Below are 22,288 nucleotides of genomic sequence, written 5' to 3'. Positions count from 1 at the left end.
ACATGAATTACAAAGGAGCTAAGTGATCATAAGCTGGTGACATTCTGTCTAGATCTGACCGAACCTGCGTCAACGACTTAGCCATCGAGCACACTTTTCCTCCTCTAAGGACTTGTATATATCATTAAATAGTCTGACTCATTAGAACGAGCTTCGAGCTACGGTATTCACGGCATAAGATTTTCCCAATGAGCACAATTGTAACGGATAGGCGTGGTTTATTCCGCTTTTGCCGTGTTTGATTCACCCTGCTCTACCGGCGAGGGAATGCTGTCTTTCTCGCCCTCCCTTCCTGAGCTCGAGGTTACAGCTGGCTGGAGAACTCCACCGGATTGAGCAAGTTGGTGATCAAGCTGAGCTTTCTCCTCGTCGGTCTTATCGGTAAGATGAACAGCGACCTCTTCGCCAAAGTTTTGTGCAATTTCCTCTAAGGTGAGACGAGCAGTCTCTGGAAAGAAGAAGTAGATAACTGAACAAATGATTAGTTACTAGTGTTCTGACGTTTATTCCTGGTTGGGCTAAGGATCATACCTGGGATGAAGAACACAGACCAACAGATAATGACCAGATAGTATTTCCAGCCAACATTGTTGAAGCCCATGGGAGCGGTTTGCAGGAGAATGATTGTGGCTTTTTCATATTAGCTGACAATCAAAGATCATTGGATATGCAATCAAGTCACCTGCAAATTGACCAAACAGAGAGAAGCCCATGCCAATTGGACGAATCTCAGTTGGGAAAATCTCTGAGACATAGAGGTACATGGTAGTGTCACAGAATGTGCTGCAATCATGTCAGTTTTTTCAAGTTCGCGAAGTGTGTATACTAGAGATTTTCAAACTTACCCCTGGAAAGCCAAATACAGGTACATGAAGAAGATACCAAATCCGTTTCCGACCTTGTTGGTAGTACCCGCGTATTGAGCGGTCATAGCAGCTAGACACGAAGTGGTAACAATGATGCCCACAAAGCCAGTTATGTACATTCCGCGCCTAGAGTTGACCTTGTCATGGAGCCAGGCGCCGAGGGGGTTATAAATCACACCTGGTTTGAATTAGCCAAGATACATAAATGATACTCGAATTTCAATCTCACCAGCCGTTGTCAGCCAAATGGCACTCAGGAGCAGAGGCATACCACCTTCCATGCCTAAATTGGTATACAAAAGAACGGCATAATTGTTCTGGTTGATTGTCAGCGTACATCTTCTCCGATAATATTACTAAACTCACAATGATCAAAGGACCGCCGAATTCAGCACCCCACTGGGTAAGGAAGCCGATAGCCATACGCTTCCGGTAAGTCTTCTTCTTGAATACTGCTTTCCACACATTGCCGTATTGGGCCAGTTTGTCGGCCTCCAGTCGAATTTGCTCTTTCGTCTGGAAGAACTCCTCCTTGGCAACCAAGTTATCTGGGTCCTCTGGTGATTCGCGAAGCCTGTTAAGCACATGCTGCGCTTCATCAAGCTTGCCCTTTGAGATCAACCAACGAGGCGAACGCGGGAGCCAAGGGGATCCTATTAGCAGGATCAAAGGTGGCAGGCATTGCAAAGCCAGAGGGAATCTCCAGCCAAATCCAGACAGAGAGCCTGTTGCATAGTAGCAAGCATAACCGACCCACGCAGAAAGCATGTAGCCAAAGACTAGGAAGATCGCATGATGGCCAACAAGCCAACCGCGACGCAGGGCACTCGACATCTCGGAAAGATACATCGGACAGACGGTCACTAGAATACCAATCCCCAAACCGCAGATAAAACGTCCAGCTTGGAACATGCTATACATTGTCAACATAATTGCAAGCAAAATAATTCAACGGGGCTACTTACGGCAACGAGTTGGAGCCAGCCTGGAGAGCCCCTCCAAATAGCGAAAAGAAGGCACCGAACTGAATGTTCGCCTTCCGACCAAAAAAGTCACAGGACCACATTATCAAGAGTGTACCAACAGCACCGCCGGCACTGAAGACACCGTTGGCCGTTGAAATTGCGGGAGTCGTGATCGTGGTGTATCCCGGTTCTCCATCAGCCGGGAGGTTGAAGTAGGCATACCATCCCGGTTGGCCGATCGTACTAGAAATAATCGAGGTGCAATATCCATATGTCTATGTGAACCTTCATGTTAGTACCGTCAAAATTCATGGAAAGAAATGCAAGAGCTTACCATAGACCCAATGGCGACGAAAATAGCCACCAGCCTGTTATAGGCACTGGTCTGAGACCCGAACCTACCCATCGTGCCGTTTGAAAGTCTTCCCAACTTGACCAGAGTTAAAAAATTAGTGGGTGAGCAAGGATTCTAACAATCGCATTTGAATGCAAGACAGAGAATTCTAAGGACATTTGTAGGCGGCATAAACAGGGGGTCCATTTGACAGACGCGTAGTGGAGTTGATCCACTCAAGTGCATTAAGTTCATAAGAAGGCATGAAAAGAGTGGACGGCCGATCAGAGCAAAGGCTGCGGCTAAGGCTGGACCAATCTGGGAGTGCATACAGTATTGCTGAGTTGTACGAGGCTAGAAAGACAGACGAAAATGACTGGCTTGTGATATGCAGATCTGTTGAATCAAATAGCTGCCCTCCAGTACATTCCAGTGCGGACCTGGTCCGACGCTATTACCCATGATGTAAATTACCTCCACATAAAAATCCGAAGTTCCTGACGGTGTCCGTAGATTCATGCGGCTGCCCGCTTTGTAAAGTCCACTGGTACGGAAGTACTATTTTGTTTAAATAGCCAAGCGCAAAGGCCCCTGTTCCTGGTTATTTCATTCATAACCAAAATCATGGCCGAGTCCCCCTTCGACATCCCTTTTGATAAGCTTCCCAACCCGAGGCAAGTGTGGCTGGGAAAGCCTGGGAGTTATGAAGAGGGTCTCGGAAAGCTGGCCATTCTTACCCCTGAAGTCGTCGCTAAGGCAGCAGCTGGCGAGATCAAATGTGGTCGCCGTGTGACTATGGGATGGGAGCTAACGAAGCTGGATTATCCCAATCTCAACCGTCAGCCATGTCATCACAAAATTGTGCCTCTTCTCGGGGGTGTCGCATTTGACGATGTGTACACCATGAACCCACGTGAGTTCTGAATGTGCTTTTTCGTATTTTCTATAGTCCCTACAGCTGTATTAACTAGCGCACAGAGCAAAGTAGCCAGTGGGATGGCCTTCGCCATTTTTCCCAAACAGTCCCCGGTCAATCTGAGCGTGTGTTCTATGGCGGAACAACCGTTGAAGAGATTAATGACCGCCAAAATGACCGAATCGGTCTCCAGCACTGGGCTCGAGAGGGAATCGCAGGTATGAATGCCTTCCTTCCTAATCAATCTTCCTTCATCTAAATGGCTATAGGACGCGGAGTCTTAATTGACTATGCAACGTGGGCCGAGAAAAAAGGGATCAAGTATACCACGTTCTCGACTCATCAAGTCCGCTTTGCCGACATTCTTGAGATTGCAAAGGAAAACAATATGACCTTCCAAAAGGGGGACATCCTTTTCGTCCGAGTTGGAGTAACCAAGGAGTGGGACACATCCATGACAAACGAGCAAAAATCGGCATATTCCGACAACGCTAGTCCGGAGCATGCTGGAGTCGAGGCGACTACTGAAGTCCTTCGCTGGCTTTGGGACACCGGCTTCGCCGCTATCGCCAGTGACGCAATTAGCTGGGAGGTGAGCAACAAATCCCTTATATCTTGCCATGTGGCAAGGGCGAATCAACTACTGCAGGGGTTTGGCTGACAGATGTACAGGTTTATCCGCCTCAATCCCCTGACATCTTCCTGCACGAGTATGTTTTGGCTGGATGGGGTATGCCGATCGGTAAGTTAGCGGAAAACAGTGCTCATTGTCCACTCCAACTAAGGAACCGCAGGCGAGCTTTTCGATCTCGAGGCACTGGCCCGCACCTGCCAAGAACTCCAGCGGTGGAGCTTCTTTGTGACATCTGTGCCATTGAACATGCCTGGCGGAGTTTCATCGCCTCCGAACATGATGGCGATCTTTTAGACCAACGCTGCCTAGACTTTTATAAAGGTCATTGCACTATTCTGTCGGAGCCCGGGATTCCTTTTCTGCAGCCTTGTAGCGCCACTGTACTTTTGTAAAGCTCCCTGAATAATGCCAAGTCAAATAAATTGCAGATGGAGACACTGAAACCAGTGAGTAAGTGTGGGCTGATGGGCCGGGACGAACACGCGCGAACCTTGAATCCCAGCACATTCCGCTTTGGTTGACCTGATAAAGTTTCTTCAAACTAAGGCGAAGCTTATGAATAATGATAGTCCAAGGGTCCACGGGCGTCATTTCCCAAAGAAGTCATTGAAAAGTGCATTGTGGATCTGTCTCGTATTTTGGGTTCATCCTAGGCTACAGGCTGGCAAAAGAACCAATGCTCCACCTGGTCTTTTGATCACCCCACTTAGACTAACATCGTCACTATTGCGGGTTTAAGGTGAAAGCCCATCGGGGAATCGAGTGGTACACTACGGGGCCGTTAGGGACCCACTTCCCGCTTGTCTATTTTGGCCGCCTCAATTTCGGGTGAATCTTTCGGGTAATTTTCATTCACATCCCTGTTGGTTTCACTGTTTGAAAAAGGCTCTGGAGATGCTGATATAAAATTATGATAGAGGAAGAATGTCTAAGGTGTGCCAATTACATACATGAACATTATGCATACCCCCTTTAGAGAAGAAGACCATGTTTTTGTCTCACTAGTGTGACATATGGAGAGACTCCACCCTAAAGAACATTCATTGGTTGTTAAATATGAAATTTGAATAGTATTTGTGCAGGAAAGCTGTTCATATCCCTGTATAGTACTCAATACAGTACTTTGGCTTGCCTAGCATGGCAGATTACGCATAGCAACATGTGATTGATACAGCAATATCCTAGCCTAGATACAGATGCATGGGCCTACTGCATATCCGTTTTGTATGCGTTTGAAGGGGCTATGTATTTGCTGCATGGAAGATACATGTACGTATATCAACACCGGCGCTAAGAATTGGTTAACGGACTATTACGAGGATCTCGCGTACCACAATCGAGGGTTGAACCATCCACGGACCTTGTGGTTCCGTAAGTCCCGATCGTCAGCTTCTGCTTATGCTCTATCATCAGTGCTCATTTTTCTGGTGTTTCAGGAGAGCCGATCATGGTCAATCCATACTCTATTTCTACTGTGCAGACCCTTTAGACGGTAATGGTAAGTTTAGGTGTACAGTACAATCTGTTTGTCAAACAAGGGTACCTAAACCTAATGATTGGTCTCCGCTGTATTAATCTTGGCTGAATGCTCTGGCTGGATTCATTAGAATATTGTTTAAAGCGCGGCTATCCTGATTTGACTTCTCTTTTCTCGAGGTTGGTTTCCAGCCCTATCGTTTCTTGATAATGCACACAATGTCGTCTCTATTGGAGCGAGCATCCGGGGATGCTTCTATTGATCGAAGTGTTCAGAACTGGAATTATGCTTGTCAGTCACTATGCATTATTGGGATGACAGTTTTCTTTGGTCTTCGCATGTATACCCGAGTGTTTATTCTTAGTGGGCTCGGCACAGAAGATTGTGAGTTGGTCTGTTACACGCAGCCCGAGAAATACTAACAATCATGACAGGGGCATGTTTAACAGCTACGGTATGGCATCAAAGAAATTACGTTTGTGAAGATAATATTGACAAATTTTCCGAAGTTCCTCGGTATTTCTTATTCGATTATTGCCCTCGTCAGTATGTTGCCCATCCCTACCCCTCACCATTCTCTCTTTAATAAACTTTCAGTGGGACACTATGGAGGTGGTTTACATTGGTCTGATGTCCATGAAGAGGACAAAATCCCCTTCCAAAAGGTATGCGACGTTTGACTACATGAGACTTCAGGGTACTAACAATGTAGACTATCTACGTGACGATGGTCATGTACGGACCAACCGCCTATCTAACCAAGGTCTGCCTTCTTTGGATCATGACCCGTGTGTTTAGTCCATTCCGAAAATGCATCATCTTCATCAGGATCTTCATGGGTATCATGTTGGCCTACTATATCCCCGCTGTTATCGTCAAAATTCGAATTTGCAACCCCATCCCCAGATTTTGGGACCCGAAGGTTGCCGGTACATGCCTTGACAAGAACTCAATTATCCTGGCCGATGCTGTTGTCAGTGTTGTCAGCGATTTAATTGTTCTTATTCTTCCTATCCCGTTGACTTTGAGCTTGCAAATGTCAACAAAAAGAAAAAATGAGGGTTATGGGCATATTAGGTGCGGGCGGGCTAGCTGTTGCGTCAAGTATCATTCGTCTAGCACTCATTATGGTTACTGGACAATCAGCAGATGCTTCTTTTGCTTTCATGAGAATCAACATGCTCGGGTATGTTTTCGTGTTTGTCGCTTTTTTTCAATACTGCAACGAACTAACTGATGGGGCTCCTAGTAACGCCGAAGTCGCCATTGGTGTGATCTGTACCTGTCTCCCTGCCCTCTCTGCCCTCGTCATTCGCCTCTACAACGAGTATTCCAGCAATAAAGCAACCCTCGAGTCGTATAAGATGAGCTCAATGAAAAATCAGACCAGGACCGAAAGAAGCAAAAATCAACTGAGTGTTCGGGAGCTGGACTCCGATGAGGATGGACTGGTGTACAATGCGCAAGGCAATCCAAGAGTTGAGACTACTATTCGGGGTGACAGTCCACGACAAGAAGGCGCTGGGGGCGTCAACTTTGATGGTATAGGGATTACGCGGACGGTCGATGTGTCAACCTCTGTGGAAACCCGATGATTCAAGAAGCACGGGTTGACTTGAGCGTTGGAAAAGTTTATGTATATACTGTAATACTGGTTTCGTTTTCTTCTTTGACGAGTCACATCCTCTTTTGGGATGAGCATATGAATCACGGCAATATGCATAGGAGGTAACTCGGTTTCATAATATTAGTTTACAATTGCCCTTAATTAATATGCCCCTTCCGCAACAGCAAACGCTAGTATTTGGCCACCGCTATCTTACATGCACTAAAGTCTCTAGAATATACAAGTCACAATGCAGGGGTGCAGGGTTCCGTGGGGCACATGACTCTCCCTAACCGTCGAATAGCAGCAGCCGCTGCTTTATCAAATTAGTTACAACGTTCGTACGAAGTAAAATGTCGAGGACAAAATGAGCAACTATCCAACTGCAGATACGGCCATCAAAACAATAAACCTAGGCCGAGAGACTTGCGAGGTGAATGGACAAACATTCAAACGCAAAAAGGGCGCACAATAATGGAAAAGGCACGTACCAGAAGATGAAGCCCATTTCACAGCCCCACTTGAGGCTGCGCATCTTTATCTCTCTTTAATCCACCATGCACACACAAGGTCCAGGAAAACTCTTTTACTGATGACTATTTGTCGCGCACGAAAACCAGCTAGATTCTATCTATCACGTCAAAGGCGATGCAGGACTCATGGCATATGAGCCTGAAGGCTGGGTAAATGAAACCCAGGCCGAATCATTTTCGACGCTTTATCAACTGGCCGTTGTGTCTGAAAAGCAAGCACGAGTTGTGGAGCAAGTTGCGAAATGCGAATCTCCTTCTCACGCGCCTAATCGGCATTCTGTTGTTGAGAATTGCCAGGAATAGCTTGTTCGTGTTATTGCTGGGCCTGTTGTGGGGATTGTGCCGCCTGTCAAACTTGAGATGGCCATATCCATGACGCAGCCAGTCTGAATGGCTTAGGCTTATATTGAATGATGATTCTTTATCCAATGAATAGTTCATGTTGTGAATCTAATGATTCGATTTGTTTCACAAGTTTGGTTCTACTGGCGCTAGAGCTGGTATCCAGGTCCGGCGTTCAGATACCGGAAATTATAGTCCAACAAAATAATTGACTAGATCGACATCCAACTTTGTCTCTTTGGACTAACAATACCGGTGAGATGCACATGGACAGACAACCTGCATATGTCAACGTCGCCATGCGTTAGTTTAATGCATACTAGCATAGAGTTTCTGCAGACATCTGGCTTGGCTTGGCGCACGGCTGGAGCAAAATCTTCATTTTACTGTGACGTTTATCACCAAACTTGGGCCTCTTGGCAAACAATCCAACTAGAAAAGATCAATCTTATTTCCCACCACACACTATGCCAGCGACACTTCGGCTACCAACAACCAAACCATGGCACGAAATCCCGTCCCAAGCCAATTCCAGCAATGAACGAATGATTTAAGCTTACCGGCCTCTTGGCGCAACTTTACCTGGCTTTGGTTGGGCGCTTGGGCGCCTGGGCGCCTTTTCAGGGTTTACTTTTGACGGTCATTCCCCGTTACCGTTGCTATTCATTTCCACCCGCTTCTATTGGTACCTTAGCGCTACAATAGAATGGTTGCGATTGGGCTACGTCAGTCTACGATGTAAGCCCTACACGGGCCTTATGCGGGTCAGGCGGTCGAGCGTGTCGCTAAATATGGCAATGGGGCCATCCCTCTCTATTGGCGGGGTGCCGAGCACTTTTCTTTGTCTTTTTCTTTCTGGGTTTCTCCTTTTGAACTTTATTTCTTTTGTCTTTGATCTGGACATTCTGGTTTGCTTCGTGCTCTCGCTGAGTAGATCTGGGACAATAGCCGCATAACTCGCAGACTGATGGGTTGTGTTCGCACGATGAACAATCTATACGATTGACCCCAGATGATCAAGTTACATACCCACTCCTGGGTTGCAATCTTCTTTTCTTGGACTCCGAAGCTGGTGATGTCAAGGCAGGGGCCAACAGAGTCATTCCATCATGGTTGGCGTCCCCAAAAGTAAGGGCTGCCAAACTTGCATCAAACGACGTGTGAAAGTTAGACCCCACTCCCTCTCAAGGCTTCAAAACTCGTCACTAAGCCAGTCTTATCATCGATAGTGTGATCTATTACGACCAAAATGCACTCAATGCCAAAAATACGGCGTCGAATGTCCCGGCTACATTCGAAACCGCAAGTTCATAAACGAAGGACCTCAACTCGGAGCCCGATTTGGCAAAAAGCCAGAATCAACGCCAGAATCAATCGACGAGCGTATCGCACCCTCACTCGTTTCCAGAACAATGGGCAAGCAACAACCAGTCATCTTTGGCGACTTCGTCATGGCCTCATTCACACGCTGGTTCGGACTAAACAGATACCGAGTGCATGTACCGTGGACAACATACGTCGCCCAGCACGGCGGAAAGAGTCCAGCATTTGACGCGGCCGTCTATAGCATGAACTTGGTTTTCATGGGATACACCCATGTCGATGATAAGCTGCAGCGCTCGAGTCAGGAGATGTATAGTAAAGCGCTGCGGCTGTTTGGCGATAGGATTCGAGATGAGGCTGCCATGAAGTCTCGGGAGAGTGTTAGCATTACGATCGTGCTGAGCCTGTTCGAGGCATATTCGCCTACGAACCCGGACTCGTGGGCTCACCATGCTGGTGGGACGGCTTTGCTCATGGCCCATCGTGGCCCTGATGCTCATTTGACGGGCTTTGACCGCTGTCTTTATCTCTCTTTCAGAAGTTTCATTATTGCTGAAGCTTTCTTGAACGGCAAACGGTGTATATTCGAACAGCCGGAGTGGCAGGCCCATGTCCATCAAGTTCGTCGGGAGGATATGGCTGATCCACGGGTTGATGGACCTATTGCTCTCTTCATCGACTTGCAGGATCGAATATTTATTGAAGTTGCGAAGATTCCGGGGTTGCTATTTGAGTCTCGACGGTTGAGACAAACGGATCACCCGGAACAGACTGCACAACAGCTCTCGGCACGAGCTTTGAGCTGTAGCCAGGTCATTTATACCTTCTCGTCTCACCTTCGTCTAGCCGCTGCGGTGCAGAAGTATCAATGGTGTAAGCCAGACGATAATAACGGCACTGAATCTATCGACAGAGCTGGTTTCATTGGTCCCATTCCCTCAACTTTCCCGCAGGAATTTGCGAACAGCGTTCTCCGTGGCTGCGACATTTGTAGGTACATTCTTGGTCTTCTAGTCGATTATCTTGATGGCTACGAGATGGACGCTCAATGCGGCGAGGTGGATGAGACAGAGAATGTGGACCTTTTGCCATTTCACCTCATTTCCAAGGTTCGAGGGTCCAAAGACTCCAATTTGACACCGACCGAAGCAGGTGGCCTTGAAAAAGAGCTGCCATCACCTAATAAATGGCTTGATCTGGTTGCAGCCTCCATGGGGCTCGAGGCATTCGATATTATCACATACCCAAGCAAAAGTCGCTCGCCTAAACCTGTTGTCGATGAACAATGGGATGCTGCTCTCGCGGTGCGATAACCGACGTCCTCTACCCGCGTTGCGGAATTAGCTGTCATATAAGATACCCTTGCAAATATTCAAATATCTCCAGTTCACCTAGAAATCAACTCGTTCATATCAAGAATATCATGACGCCAAAGAAAATCCCGCTCAAAATTGTACGGATCAAAATAAAGAAACAAGCTCTATGTATAAGTGCAATTGCAAGCACGCCTATGTCAATCTGAAAATCAGAAATCAAGATATTTTTCCGATCCTCTTCTTCCCAACATCGATCTTGGATTTCAAGCTGGAAACATGGTTAGCAAAGCAGATGTAATCGAGGAAAGGGAATGGACGAACATGTCAGCCTCCTCATCTGCCAACTTTAGTAGCTCATTCTGCACCTCGAGCTCCTCATTGATCTGAGTACCCAGCTCCCTCTGTCGAATAATGATCTTCATCAATTCATCGACATTAGCATCTTGGCTCTGCATCATCTGCTGCTGAAGTTGTAGCACGCCCTCATTATCAAGTTCACGAGTCCGCTCCGTCTCCTTTCCAAGAACTCTGCCGGTCCGGGCTGGCGTCCTACGCCCACTGCTTGCTGAATCCCCACTCACATTACCAGTACTCATTAAAGCTTCCTTGTCCTGAATGGATGCCACCGCATGATCAAGTTTGCTCTTCGTCGCCATAGCATGTAGTAGATCCTCCAGGCCGTCTTTCTCCTTGCGCGCATTGATAAGAAGATCTTTCCGTCGCCGAATCTCGCCGCCGCCTAATGTCGACGAAGACTTATCACCGCTTCCTATGTTCTTGAGACCCTCGTCCAGTGCAGTGATCATGGTTCCCGAACGGACAAGACAACTCTTCGCCTGTGCTGAGCTTTCATGTTGCTTCTGCGGTGTGGTTTCTTGGTCTCTGCGAGACAACTGCAGTCGTGCATCGTGGAGATGACCCTTCATGTCACGGTAGTAGTCAAGCCATAATGTCGGATCCGTGATCGGTGCGTTCGTAGCGCCTGGGTCTGTGATGGCTGCATGGAGTCGCGCAGATGTATTCGCTGATCCGTTGCTATTCGAGCCGACTGCTGTGGGGAGATTCAGGAATGCACGCCACGCGGGCGAGGTGCGCCAGCGGCCATCGTCGGATTCGTTGATTGCGCGGAGATATTGTTCCAAGCTGCAGCGTCGGTCTTCGCGCAAACGCTCATTCGAGATAGTGTTTGAGAACCAAGTTTTGGAAGGTAGGGGCACTGGCGGAGGGGTGTTTGTTTGAGAGAGGAGATTCTTGTGGAAGGTTGTGAAGTCCGAGTAGCGCTTGGGGACGGTGAAGGAGCGGAGCGGAAGCCGGAGGGAGATGTGATAGATAGTATATGGCGGAGAAGAGGATGAAATGGTGGTATTTGGAATGGCTATTTCAACGGTTGGTGCCATGGTTAAATTGGAGTATCATTGTTCGAGGATGAAGTCGGAGGTTACCTAGGGAGCTCCCTATGACGCAAAAGCTTAGGCCACCCGACCTAAGTGATCAGGCACATCTACTTAGGCACACGACACGGGCATATTGGCATGCAGCTTGTGATTAACTTAACAAATATGGGTATCTCGTACAAATCTCGATGCGAATTCAATCCTAAGTCCAGATCTCGCGTGCGTCCAACAGATCCCGTTGGCCATAGTGCTCACCAACCACGGTAATCACCATGTCGAGCAAAGAGCGAGTCCGTGTCAACAAGTCCTCGTTGAATGATTCAGTAGATTTACTGATGCCGGCACTGTCCTGTATTTGAGCTTGCAGGCGCGCCTTGGCAGCCTCCAACTGAGACTGCTCTGAAGCATCAATCGTGCTAAGGTCTTGTACTTCCGCGTTAACAGGCAATTCATCCTCCTTGCGCTCATCAGCATACTGGTCTTGCATTTTCAGCTGGGGTGTGTCCTCTAGATCTGACTCTGGCAATTCAGAATCTTCTTCATCCTGAAATCGGTTTTTCTCCGTCTCTTGTATCTTTCGCATGATTGTCGCGGCGCGCTTTCCTAGGTTCCGAATGGTACCAACATGCTCTGTGGATAACTCTCCAACCTCGCGACACTTTCCCAGTAAGCCCCAAGCCCAGGCCCCGATGCGTCGTAGGCGTTCAGTGTCTTCACTTCGTACAACGTCGGACATCATCCGCGCTACTAATTCCAGCACTTCCAACACGCTATCCGAGTCCATACACGCCAGCTGCACCATGTTTGGATCGACCGCAAGTAACAGACGGCGCCACTCCTTATGCGCCGACCAAGCATTTCGTGGGAGGCTGATAGGGTGGGCATGGTCGAGGGCGCTGATAGCCTCGGCAGGTGGGCTGCATCGAAGGGTCGATCGCAAGAGCAAGAATCGGTGTCGAAGAAGAATGTAGTAGGAATTTTGCGCATCGGGGTAGTGTTGATCAATGTTTGCGGCCGCACTTGGCTTCATGTCCTCCACGGGGGCAATGTAAGCCTCATCCGCATAGAAGCCTCTCGGGAATGACTTAGATTTTCCGGCAGTCTTTGCATGTTGCTGTTCATCTGATGTTGGCTCGGGGGTATTTACGGTTTTAGGCTTGAAGAATAGCGATGGGAGAGAGTTGGCTTCGGATCTATGCGACAAAGTCAGGTCAAACTCAAATCAGCGCGTAGAGAATTGAGGTATATGGTAAGTTGAGCCAGTGATGAAAGAGGTCAACGGGCAAACTCACCGAACCATGCGCAGATATTCTAATCCATCCTCTGCGGGCCCGTAAAACAGTTCGTCACCTCCATCATCTCTGTCATCCAAGCCCGGGAATGCGTTCTTCTGGCCATACGTGGGATTGTTGCGGGGGCGCTCCTGGTGTGAGGGCGAATACTGGCCCTCGTCCTCATGGTCATCATAAGACATTTTGGCACGTTTGGGGGAGGGGGGCAAGTGGTCGCCCTTGCGCTTGTCGGGCATGGTGAGGTGAAGGTGGTCAGTTTGAGCTTGGAGTTTAGGCCGGGACAGCGGAACAGTGCAAACGCGTTTGCATGGGCGAACTGGAGGATTACCGAGAGCAACAAGAGTTATAGAAAGGGAATGAAACTATTGAGCCTAGGTCCATTGAATCCATTTACCAAGGCGGTGATGTTTATCTAAAGGCGGGATCTGCATCTGCCAGAAAAAAAGATAAGCTCACTTCATCTTTCTCCAATTTACCCCTCATGGCTCTCTTTTGAATTGCTTTCTCTCTTTCTTTCTCTCTTCATGATCAAAGAATACTCTCTTGATCCGATTTCTATATTTAAGAGATGATCCGAACACCCGGTGCTCTCTATTTATTGTCACTCCTTCCAGTCCAACCTTGACCTCCATGTCAATCATGCTTCCCTAAAAGGCACATTTCGATCATCCCACACAAAGTTCACCAAAGCCATGGCTTCCGCCAAACAGATTCATCTCCCGACAGAAATCCTCGTTGAGGTCGCGCAATACATACGGGATTTCCGAGAGGATACAAATGATACCCAGACGGATCGCCCATTTGTATACCAAACAACACTTCACAGCTTTTGCTTGGTGTCGTGGCAATGGTACTCTGCTGGGATTGAAATGCTGTACTCCCGGCCCGATCTCACCAGAGGAAACAGCTTCGCAAAATTCACCAGCACGGTATGCCCACCCCTTCGTGCGAAAAAACCGAGTATGGACTTCGGGTCAATGGTCCGATTCTTGTGGCTCGGCGGGTTAGTGCACCACAGCTCCAACAGTCTGACTTCAAGGCTGTTGGGCCGCGTGAAGAAAAATCTACAGCTTTTCGTTGCACCCAGAACCTCATTTTCGTATGTTGATCTTCAACAAGCCTCCTCGTTGACCCTGGTTAATATATTCATGCAGAATCAATAGTCTTGCACCATTGTCGAAGTGCAAGGAACTGGTTCACCTGCGGCTAGGGCTTGTGATAGAACCAATTGAGCTTCCCGTCCTGAAAAAGGCTATCTCAGGTCTTCATAAGCTTAGGTCGCTTGTTTTGCCATCCTCGATGCTGATTACTGACGATCAATCCGGCTTAAGCTGGCCTGCCAATATCTGGCACATGCAACTAGGCGGAAGATTTGACCTAGAGTCTATGCCTACCTTTCGGTGGCCACCAAATCTTACAAGTCTCGCATTCTGTGGCTGTGAGGACCTCAACACTTTCACCCTTGAGTTGATTCTGATGAACGAGCAACTGTGCTCGACCCTGCGCACATTGTCTCTTCACTCCTCAAATGGCAATTTGCTGGGTGATGACGAAGCCTCCATTCTAAGCGGCTTGCTCGCATTGAGACGACTTGAGGTGCCTATTGATGTTTTATACCCATTACTCATTCTACCTGCGTCTGATGAATCTACCTCGCCACTCTCAATCCGTGAATTGATTCTCATGGCACCATATGAGGAGGACTCCGAGCCGGAGTTTGACCTTGATGAGCTCCACAAGGCCCTCGGGCGGAATCTTTCTCGGGTTTGCGGATTGGCCATCTATCCAAAGTGCCTGGATCTTATACCAAAGGAATCTCATGCCAAACTTGACAAGAAGATATGGAAAAACATTGATGAGTGTCCGGAGGATGAGCTTGACTATGTTTATGACCTGGGTCTCTACGAGATCGAGAATGAGCGTTGTTGACTTTTAATGATTGATGAGTTACGCAACACATGTATGATAAGATCACTCGAATGGCATTTTGTTACATGCTTATGGGTGTCAGTTTGTGGTAGTATTAGACTGGCCTGATTATTCCATGTTGATGACATACTACAAAAAAAAAAATTTCGTATTGACGGTGAGAATTATGTAGCTCATCGTATGTACAGACTGCCCAGGTGCCCTAGGTTGGACCTGCCTTGCATCTTATAACCCAATCAGGAGCATTACTTAGAAAACCCTTTGCCTGTAAACCACCTGGGAAGCATTTGGAGGATTAGGCATCGATTCGCAAGACTTCAGATGTTATGTATAAGAGTCTTGGCGGATCCGACAAACAAAGTCTTGGCGCGCCGAACCCCCGAGATGACGACATCTGTACACATCCCCAGAACCAACCACAACCATGAGACCACAAACTATGTGGCGGTCATTTGGCCTGTTGCAACGTACTGCTCGCTACACACCAGCTACCCGTCGGGCGATTCAGACGGCCAGTTCCCGGCCTATCCCTAACTTTGCCTTTGCATTCGAGTGAGTCTTATCCATGCGCGGGCGGAATACCCTGCTCACTTTCATGATCTAACCCCATTATTTAGCATCGATGGTGTTCTCCTTCGATCGTCCAAACCTATCCCCGGTGCTGCGGAGTCGCTGGCCCTCTTGAAGAAGCAGGGCATTCCCTTCATCCTACTCACCAATGGCGGCGGCAAGCACGAGACAGAGCGCGTCGCAGAGATCAGCGAAAAGCTGCAAATCCCATTGGATCCCACGGACATTGTACAGAGTCACTCTCCCTTTGCGGAACTTGTTAATGGGACAGACGAGGCTAGCTCTCTTGAGCATAAATGCGTACTAGTTGCCGGCGGCGACGGGGATAACTGTCGGCGTGTGGCAGAACAGTATGTCAATGGATATTCACCATGACTCTGCAATTGATGCTAATCGACTTTTCTAGGTACGGATTCAAGAATGTTGTCACCCCGGGAGATATTCTCATGGCCAATTCCGCCATCTGGCCGTTCTCCAAGAACTTCAGCGACTATTACAAGACATTCGCCCGTCCGCTACCTCAGCCAATTGACTTGAATGACCCATCAAAGAGTCTCAAGATTGACGCTGTCTTTGTATTCAATGACCCCCGAGACTGGGCATTGGACACCCAGGTGATCATGGATCTCCTTCTCTCGTCACAGGGCCGTATGGGCACCTTATCCGAGAAGAACGGTCGGATCGATCTACCCAACCATGGCTACCAGCAGGATGGCCAGCCTCACCTATATTTCTCCAATCCTGACTTGTGGTGGGCTGCCGCATACCCCTTGCCCCGTCTGGGCCAGGGCGGTTTCCGAGAGGCGCTCGAGGGTGTCTGGGCCGCAACTACAGGAGGTCCCAGCAAGGGCATTGAGTTGAAGAAGACCGTGATAGGTAAACCTTATCAGCCTACATATGAATTTGCCGAATGGCAGCTGCTCCGCAACCGGATGAAGACGTTCGGTGACTCTGCAGATCTCCCGCCTCTGCAGAGAGTCTACATGGTCGGTGATAACCCTGAGTCTGATATTCGGGGCGCAAACTCCTACCGCAGTGAGTTTGGCAGTAGCTGGCACTCAATCCTTGTTCGGACTGGTGTCTACAGTGGTGGTGAGCCTGCTTGGACTCCTCAAACCATCACGGACAATGTACACAAGGCTGTCCAATGGGCATTGGAAAGCTCCAAATGGCCCGCCGCTCGATCTTAAGTGGATGTCTCTATTTAGATATATAGATGCTGGGGTAAACAGGAACACAATACATGCTGCATAGAACCGTAACAGCAAGCACTTACCACATTAGCAAGTCAAACAGCTCCAATATTTGCATCAGTTCTCTTATTGTATAGAAAATGACTCCTCGGGCATAGATCATGTGACATCCCCTCTTAGGGCTTAGGGCTTGGCATTCGGCGGGGTGAGTCAAGGATCCATCCGGGTGACAGAAGCCGATCAGCCCGTTGTTTAAAGCTTTGTCATTCCGTGATAGATTACCATTGAGGTAGGACATATCGACCTCTTTTCATCAATCTCCTCTCTAATTGCCTTCACAGCGCCATGGCCGACTCCGAATTGCCCCACCGTCCCAAGCCTGAGGAAACCGCCGACGCAGCTGCGCCCGCCGCCGAGGGTCCCAGCAAGAATGCTCTGAAGAAGGCCGCCAAGGACAAGGCGAAGGCTGAGAAGGCTGCCGCACGCGCTGCACAGGAAAAGGCCCAGGCCGCCGCCCAGGATGCTAACGACACAGCTAAGGATCTATACGGACCTCTCCCCGAGACTGAGGATGTTGTCCCTTCGACACGGTTCTCAGAGTTCTCAGAGGAGTCCTACGACAAGGAAGTGACAGTTGTGGCCCGTGTCGACAATGCGCGCGTGCAGAGTGCCAAGCTGGCCTTCTTGATGCTCCGCCAGCAGGGACAGAAGGTGCAGGCCGTCATCGCCGCCGCAGAGCCTATCTCGCGCCAGATGATCAAGTACACCGGCGGTTTGAACGTCAACTCTATTGTGCAGGTTACCGGTATCGTGAAGAAGCCCGAGATCCCCATTTCGTCCGCCACTATCAGCCACCTCGAAATCCACATCCGCAAGGTCTACATGATCTCCGAGGCTTCCCAGATGCTTCCTATGCAAGTCAAGGATGCCGAGCGCCCACCTCCCGAGACTACTGATGAGGGTGCCCAGGTTGATGCCGACGGTGCTCCTATTGTCACCCTCAAGACCCGTCTTGACAACCGTGTCCTCGATCTGCAGACCGAGACCAGCCAGGCTATCACCTGGATCTCCAGCGGTGTTTCCGAGCTCTTTGCTGAGTACATGATTAAGAGCGGCTCCCGCTGGATTTTCACCCCAAAGCTGGTCGGTGCTGCTACAGAGGGTGGTAGCGGCGTCTTCGAGGTCAAGTACTTCAAGCGCAACGCCTACCTTGCCCAGAGTCCCCAGCTCTACAAGCAGATGTGTATTGCCGGTGATATGGAGAACGTTTTTGAGATTGCTCCCGTGTTTCGTGCCGAGGAGAGCAACACCCACCGCCACATGACCGAGGTATGATCACCTTGTATTTCTTCAGTGACAGCCACCATTTATACTAACATGATTTAGTTCTCGGGTCTCGATTTCGAGAAGACCTTCCGTGGCCACTACCACGAGGTCCTTGAGTTCGCTGAGAATCTCCTTGTCTTCATCCTTACCCAGCTCAAGGAGCGTTACGCCCCCCAGATTGCTACCATCCAAAAGTCCTACCCCAAGGCCGGTGACTTCAAGTTGCCCAAGGACGGCAAGGCCCTGCGCATGAACTACATGGACGGTGTTGCCCTCCTGAAGGAGGCCGGCGTCGACGTTTCCGAGCAGGAAAACTTTGAGAACGACTTCAGCACTGCCATGGAGAAGCAGCTCGGTCAGATCATCCGCGAGAAGTACGATACCGACTTCTACGTCCTTGACAAGTTCCCCATGTCGGTCCGTCCCTTCTACACCAAGGCTGACCCCAACGACAAACGCTTCTCCAATTCCTACGACTTCTTCATGCGTGGTGAGGAGATCATGTCCGGTGCTCAGCGTATTAACGATATCAAGGAGCTTGAGGAGTCCATGCGCGCCAAGGGTCTCGAGCCTAACCAGGAGGGCTTCGAGGATTATCTCAATGCTTTCCGCCAGGGCTGCCCGCCTCACGCTGGTGGTGGTCTCGGTCTGAACCGCATTGTTATGTTCTTCCTTGGTCTGCCTAATGTGCGTCTGGCTTCGCTGTTCCCTCGGGACCCCCAGCGTCTCCGTCCATGATTTCTCTATGGAGAGTCCTTTGCATAACATCTGTGGGAAATATAAGATCCAAATAAAATTTCAATACCGTTCATACCATATTTGTGATTTTGCTGTTGGCTTCACAAATCTGCCTTTCCTTGTGGTTGGAAAAGTAGTATATCTACGGATGTACTGTACTACAGCCCAAGATATGCCAAGGCTAGTTTCCACCACATTGATCAAGACAGGGTTTTCTTTACAACACCTATATAGCTATACGATGGCATACGAAACAGTGTCTCTACAACAAGGATAGCAGATCAAACAGCCAGAATAAGTAGGCATGAATATAGATAGTATGATATTGGGAAGAAAAGTTGCATTGACAAGTTTTGAGGGATGGACGACGCAATCTAACGAGCCAAGACACATGGAAAACATACACGCTCTTGTCCCCCCAACCAGGATTAAGCAGATAACAACAAAAAATTAAAGCAGAGAGATTAAGACACAGAAGCAATCACAGCCGCGGCAACACCCTCCTCTTCTGCGCGGACCGTGATCTTGGTCGTGACACCGGCTTTGCTGGAGTAGGCCATCTTGATAAGAGAGGCGACACGGCCACCAGAGACGGTCTTTCCGAACAACTTCAGCGTGTGTGTGCTGCTGTTGAGGGCGACGTCGGTTCCTTCAAGGGGTTGGAGCGACAGGGCGGCGATCAGCTGTTCTGTGGCATCTATGGAAATAGTTAGTATCACTGGCGAAGATTAAATAGGATTTATACGTACCGTTGATGCCCTTCATGTTGCTGAGCTGTAGGGTCTCGCTTTCTTCCTCGCCATTGGCACCGGTCTGCTCCCAGACGTGGTCGAAGCTGCCGGCGAATGTCGGGATGACATAGTCGCTGCCAGTCAGCTCGAGGTCCTCCACCTGGTACTCGTCGTCGTAGCCGCTGTCCTCGGGCTCGCCAGTCGTAGGGTCAATCTCTTTGCTGGTGAACTTGAGGTTGTTTGTGAATGAGGTGACGGGAACGCTGTTCTCGCCGCCGAGCTTCTTGAATGCTACATAGACAACACCGGGCTCGTCTGTGGGAAGCTTGGGAGCAGGAATGATAAAGTCTTCCTCCAATACGTCCTCCTCCTCCGGGGTTGCAGCGACAGTGACATTCTCGAGGACGGTGTCGGGGAGTGTGTTCTTGATGTCGTATTGCACGACAATGTGTTCCTTGAAGATGTGCTTGACGGCCGTGACAACATACTCGGTCTCGCTCTCGGAGAGCTCGACAGGTCCAGAGGACTTGAGCAAAGTACCGTATTCCTTGAGGTCGGGGTGTTGCATGATTTGCTCAGCATATTTCTGAGTTGCAGAGGCAGTGGCAGCCTCGGCCATACCGCCACTGGCTTTACTCTTCGTGGGACCCGCTGAGGGAGCCTTGAGTGTGGGGGTAGCGGAAGTGAGCTTCTTGGTTCTCTCCTCGGCCAGGGCCTGCTCGTGGGAAACAACAGGAACAGTAGCGACATCAAAGGCAGCAGCGAAGGTCTGTTTATCACCTGATGTCACGTACATGACCAGCTGGTGTTCAAAGGTGGAAAGGGAGTACATGGAGTCTATATTTGTCAGTTCAAAGAACATTATCAGTAATGATGAAGGCCTTACCGTTCTTAATGAAGGCGCTCGCTGCCTCGTCCTCCTCGCCCATCAAGCGCAAGTTGAGCGCAGCACGATCCCGCACCTCGTCATCGGTGTCATCAAGACAACGGGTGAGCAGAACCTGAACACTGGATTTGACTTCGGGGTCCTTCTGGCCCACGCCAAACTTGGCCAGCGCAGTGACGGCAGCAGCACGTACAATGGCGTTCTCCAAAACGACACGGTTGTAGATGTAGCGGATATACTTGGTGGGGTGGGTAGTCTTGGGGCCCTCAGCACCAAGCAGATGCAGAATTCTAACCGAAAGCTTGGTGAATTCGCAATCCTCGATGAACTCGCAGAGGTGGGCAAGAGCTAAAACTTCATTAGTAGATGTATCACGTGGAATGCGTTCAAAACCTACCATCTTCCTTGCTCTCGGGAACAAACTTGATCAGATCAAACATGCTCTCCACAACAGTGCGCTTGAACTCATAACCACCTTCGTCCCGCAGGATGCCGCTCAGGAAAACGAGCATACCGGCCTGCTTGCTGGGGAACTTCAAGCACAGAGTGCGGATAGCCTCAACGATAGTGACCTTGAATTCATCGGTAATATCGGCCATGAAGCCAGAGATCTGCTTCATCAAGCGATCAACACTAGCTTCGTTACCGGTCTTGAGCAATGTGGTAATGGCGAACGTGGCGATGGAGCGGTTGGAGTTGGAGATAAGCGATTCGATATCAGGGTTGCACACGTTGACAACGTGAGGCTTGAAGGAGGCGAAGTTGTGGAGGATACGAATAGCAGCGAACTTGGTGATAGACCGTGGGGAGGACAGGAATAGCTGGAGGACGTGAACAGCCTGCGAGGCCTCGGCATCGGTAACATCGCGCATGTCGCAAATAGCCTTGGCTGCCTCAAAGTTGACCATTTCATGCTTGTGACGGAGCCAGCCATCCAGCATCTGCATCATAGGCTTCCGGAGACCCTGGTCCTCTTCGGCCAACTTGGCGGCCAGGCGCACCAACAAGAGCAGAGCGGCCGGGCTCTTCACAACACCTGCAGCTCCGTACTGCTGTACCATCTTGACCAACGACATACGGTCATGCGCGCGCATCTGATACAAAAGACCAATAGCGTGGTACTGGGTCATGAAATTCGACTGGGAAATAGCGTGGCTCTGCGAGCTTGAGGAAAAGCCAAGGAAGCCGGTCGATGATTTGGAAGATGAGGCGGCTTCCTGTGTTTCGCTTTGCCATCTCCGGACGACATCGCGCGCAATGGGAAGAAGGTGGTAGGAGGAGACCAAGGCGGCGGAGGAAACCGAGGGAGTCTTGTCAACAATGGCGGTCTTGATGAGTCGTTCGATACCCTGTACTGTGGAGGCCTGTTTTAATTAGAATCGTCAGCTACTTCCTCTCCAATCATTTTAAGCCACAGCGACCTACATCGATGATGCGGCAAAGGGCCCTTATGGCATTGGCCCGGTACAAAACATCGCTTCCCACCGCGGTATCCTTCATAATGATGCTAGTCGACATGATCACATCTTCGGCGGTACCAGCCAGCTCCTTCAAAATCAAATACACCATCTGTCGCAAGGAAGGGTCCTTGTTCTGGAAGAGCTTGGAAATGCCGAAGAAGAGGGTGGTGGCTTCGTTCGTAGGAAACTGCTCCCCAGTGAACATGAGGACAGCGATCTTGGTAAGTAACGTCCGGCATGTTCGCGGTGAAATAGGAGAGGAATTGAAAAGGCGTGCTATGAGAATTGTCTGGTCAGCTTGTGTAAAGCGCATGGAGGCGCCAGGGGGAAGAGCAATTCCACACCATCTTGGAATACGGAGGTCCGATCAAGCTTGATCATGACCTGGTCCGCATCTTCATCTTTCTTCATATAGCTCATATTGCCCGGGAGCTGGAATCTACCAGCAGGGAGTAAT

At 49.4% G+C, this 22,288-nt stretch overlaps 11 protein-coding genes across 11 annotated transcripts; 7 read left to right on the top strand and 4 right to left on the bottom strand.

Moving 5' to 3' along the window:
* Positions 1-218: 218 nt before the first annotated feature.
* On the bottom strand, positions 219-1,787 carry N7508_008970 (putative MFS sugar transporter; the record flags this gene model as incomplete). Its single annotated transcript, XM_058467033.1, has 6 exons — positions 219-469; positions 532-630; positions 683-783; positions 846-1,044; positions 1,096-1,183; positions 1,233-1,787. The coding sequence occupies 6 exons, from the start codon at positions 1,785-1,787 to the stop codon at positions 219-221; spliced, it is 1,293 nt and encodes a 430-aa protein (XP_058314879.1).
* A 1,002-nt stretch (positions 1,788-2,789) lies between these two features.
* Positions 2,790-4,009, top strand: N7508_008969 (uncharacterized protein; the record flags this gene model as incomplete). Its single annotated transcript, XM_058467032.1, has 5 exons — positions 2,790-3,078; positions 3,144-3,299; positions 3,351-3,673; positions 3,754-3,823; positions 3,876-4,009. The coding sequence occupies 5 exons, from the start codon at positions 2,790-2,792 to the stop codon at positions 4,007-4,009; spliced, it is 972 nt and encodes a 323-aa protein (XP_058314878.1).
* Positions 4,010-5,410: 1,401 nt separating this feature from the next.
* On the top strand, positions 5,411-6,787 carry N7508_008968 (putative integral membrane protein; the record flags this gene model as incomplete). Its single annotated transcript, XM_058467031.1, is given in 6 exon segments — positions 5,411-5,584; positions 5,642-5,738; positions 5,790-5,857; positions 5,905-6,253; positions 6,270-6,378; positions 6,442-6,787. 6 exon segments carry the CDS (start codon positions 5,411-5,413, stop codon positions 6,785-6,787), a joined length of 1,143 nt encoding a protein of 380 aa, XP_058314877.1.
* A 378-nt stretch (positions 6,788-7,165) lies between these two features.
* N7508_008967 (uncharacterized protein) lies at positions 7,166-7,634 on the top strand (the record flags this gene model as incomplete). The annotated part of the gene is made up of 2 exons (XM_058467030.1): positions 7,166-7,231; positions 7,419-7,634. The coding sequence occupies 2 exons, from the start codon at positions 7,166-7,168 to the stop codon at positions 7,632-7,634; spliced, it is 282 nt and encodes a 93-aa protein (XP_058314876.1).
* A 1,148-nt stretch (positions 7,635-8,782) lies between these two features.
* N7508_008966 (uncharacterized protein) lies at positions 8,783-10,309 on the top strand (the record flags this gene model as incomplete). The annotated part of the gene is made up of 2 exons (XM_058467029.1): positions 8,783-8,839; positions 8,903-10,309. 2 exons carry the CDS (start codon positions 8,783-8,785, stop codon positions 10,307-10,309), a joined length of 1,464 nt encoding a protein of 487 aa, XP_058314875.1.
* A 219-nt stretch (positions 10,310-10,528) lies between these two features.
* N7508_008965 (Qc-SNARE protein) lies at positions 10,529-11,709 on the bottom strand (the record flags this gene model as incomplete). The annotated part of the gene is made up of 2 exons (XM_058467028.1): positions 10,529-10,580; positions 10,634-11,709. 2 exons carry the CDS (start codon positions 11,707-11,709, stop codon positions 10,529-10,531), a joined length of 1,128 nt encoding a protein of 375 aa, XP_058314874.1.
* A 199-nt stretch (positions 11,710-11,908) lies between these two features.
* Positions 11,909-13,234, bottom strand: N7508_008964 (SIP1 domain-containing protein; the record flags this gene model as incomplete). Its single annotated transcript, XM_058467027.1, has 2 exons — positions 11,909-12,899; positions 12,999-13,234. 2 exons carry the CDS (start codon positions 13,232-13,234, stop codon positions 11,909-11,911), a joined length of 1,227 nt encoding a protein of 408 aa, XP_058314873.1.
* A 456-nt stretch (positions 13,235-13,690) lies between these two features.
* Positions 13,691-14,927, top strand: N7508_008963 (F-box domain protein; the record flags this gene model as incomplete). The annotated part of the gene is made up of 2 exons (XM_058467026.1): positions 13,691-14,097; positions 14,153-14,927. 2 exons carry the CDS (start codon positions 13,691-13,693, stop codon positions 14,925-14,927), a joined length of 1,182 nt encoding a protein of 393 aa, XP_058314872.1.
* A 424-nt stretch (positions 14,928-15,351) lies between these two features.
* On the top strand, positions 15,352-16,687 carry N7508_008962 (putative HAD superfamily hydrolase; the record flags this gene model as incomplete). Its single annotated transcript, XM_058467025.1, has 3 exons — positions 15,352-15,479; positions 15,545-15,847; positions 15,904-16,687. The coding sequence occupies 3 exons, from the start codon at positions 15,352-15,354 to the stop codon at positions 16,685-16,687; spliced, it is 1,215 nt and encodes a 404-aa protein (XP_058314871.1).
* Positions 16,688-17,035: 348 nt separating this feature from the next.
* On the top strand, positions 17,036-18,754 carry dps1 (putative aspartyl-tRNA synthetase Dps1; the record flags this gene model as incomplete). Its single annotated transcript, XM_058467024.1, has 2 exons — positions 17,036-18,019; positions 18,077-18,754. The coding sequence occupies 2 exons, from the start codon at positions 17,036-17,038 to the stop codon at positions 18,752-18,754; spliced, it is 1,662 nt and encodes a 553-aa protein (XP_058314870.1).
* A 464-nt stretch (positions 18,755-19,218) lies between these two features.
* Positions 19,219-22,251, bottom strand: N7508_008960 (coatomer subunit gamma; the record flags this gene model as incomplete). Its single annotated transcript, XM_058467023.1, has 6 exons — positions 19,219-19,451; positions 19,504-20,322; positions 20,372-20,719; positions 20,769-21,735; positions 21,797-22,107; positions 22,176-22,251. 6 exons carry the CDS (start codon positions 22,249-22,251, stop codon positions 19,219-19,221), a joined length of 2,754 nt encoding a protein of 917 aa, XP_058314869.1.
* Between the last annotated feature and the right edge of the window lie 37 nt (positions 22,252-22,288).

Source organism: Penicillium antarcticum (assembly GCF_028974205.1).
Source record: "Penicillium antarcticum strain IBT 31339 chromosome Unknown utg000009l_segment0_segment0, whole genome shotgun sequence".
Classification (NCBI taxonomy): Eukaryota; Fungi; Ascomycota; class Eurotiomycetes; order Eurotiales; family Aspergillaceae; genus Penicillium; species Penicillium antarcticum.
Note: the sequence above shows the minus strand (reverse complement) of the source record. Positions and strands in the feature narration are given on the sequence as shown.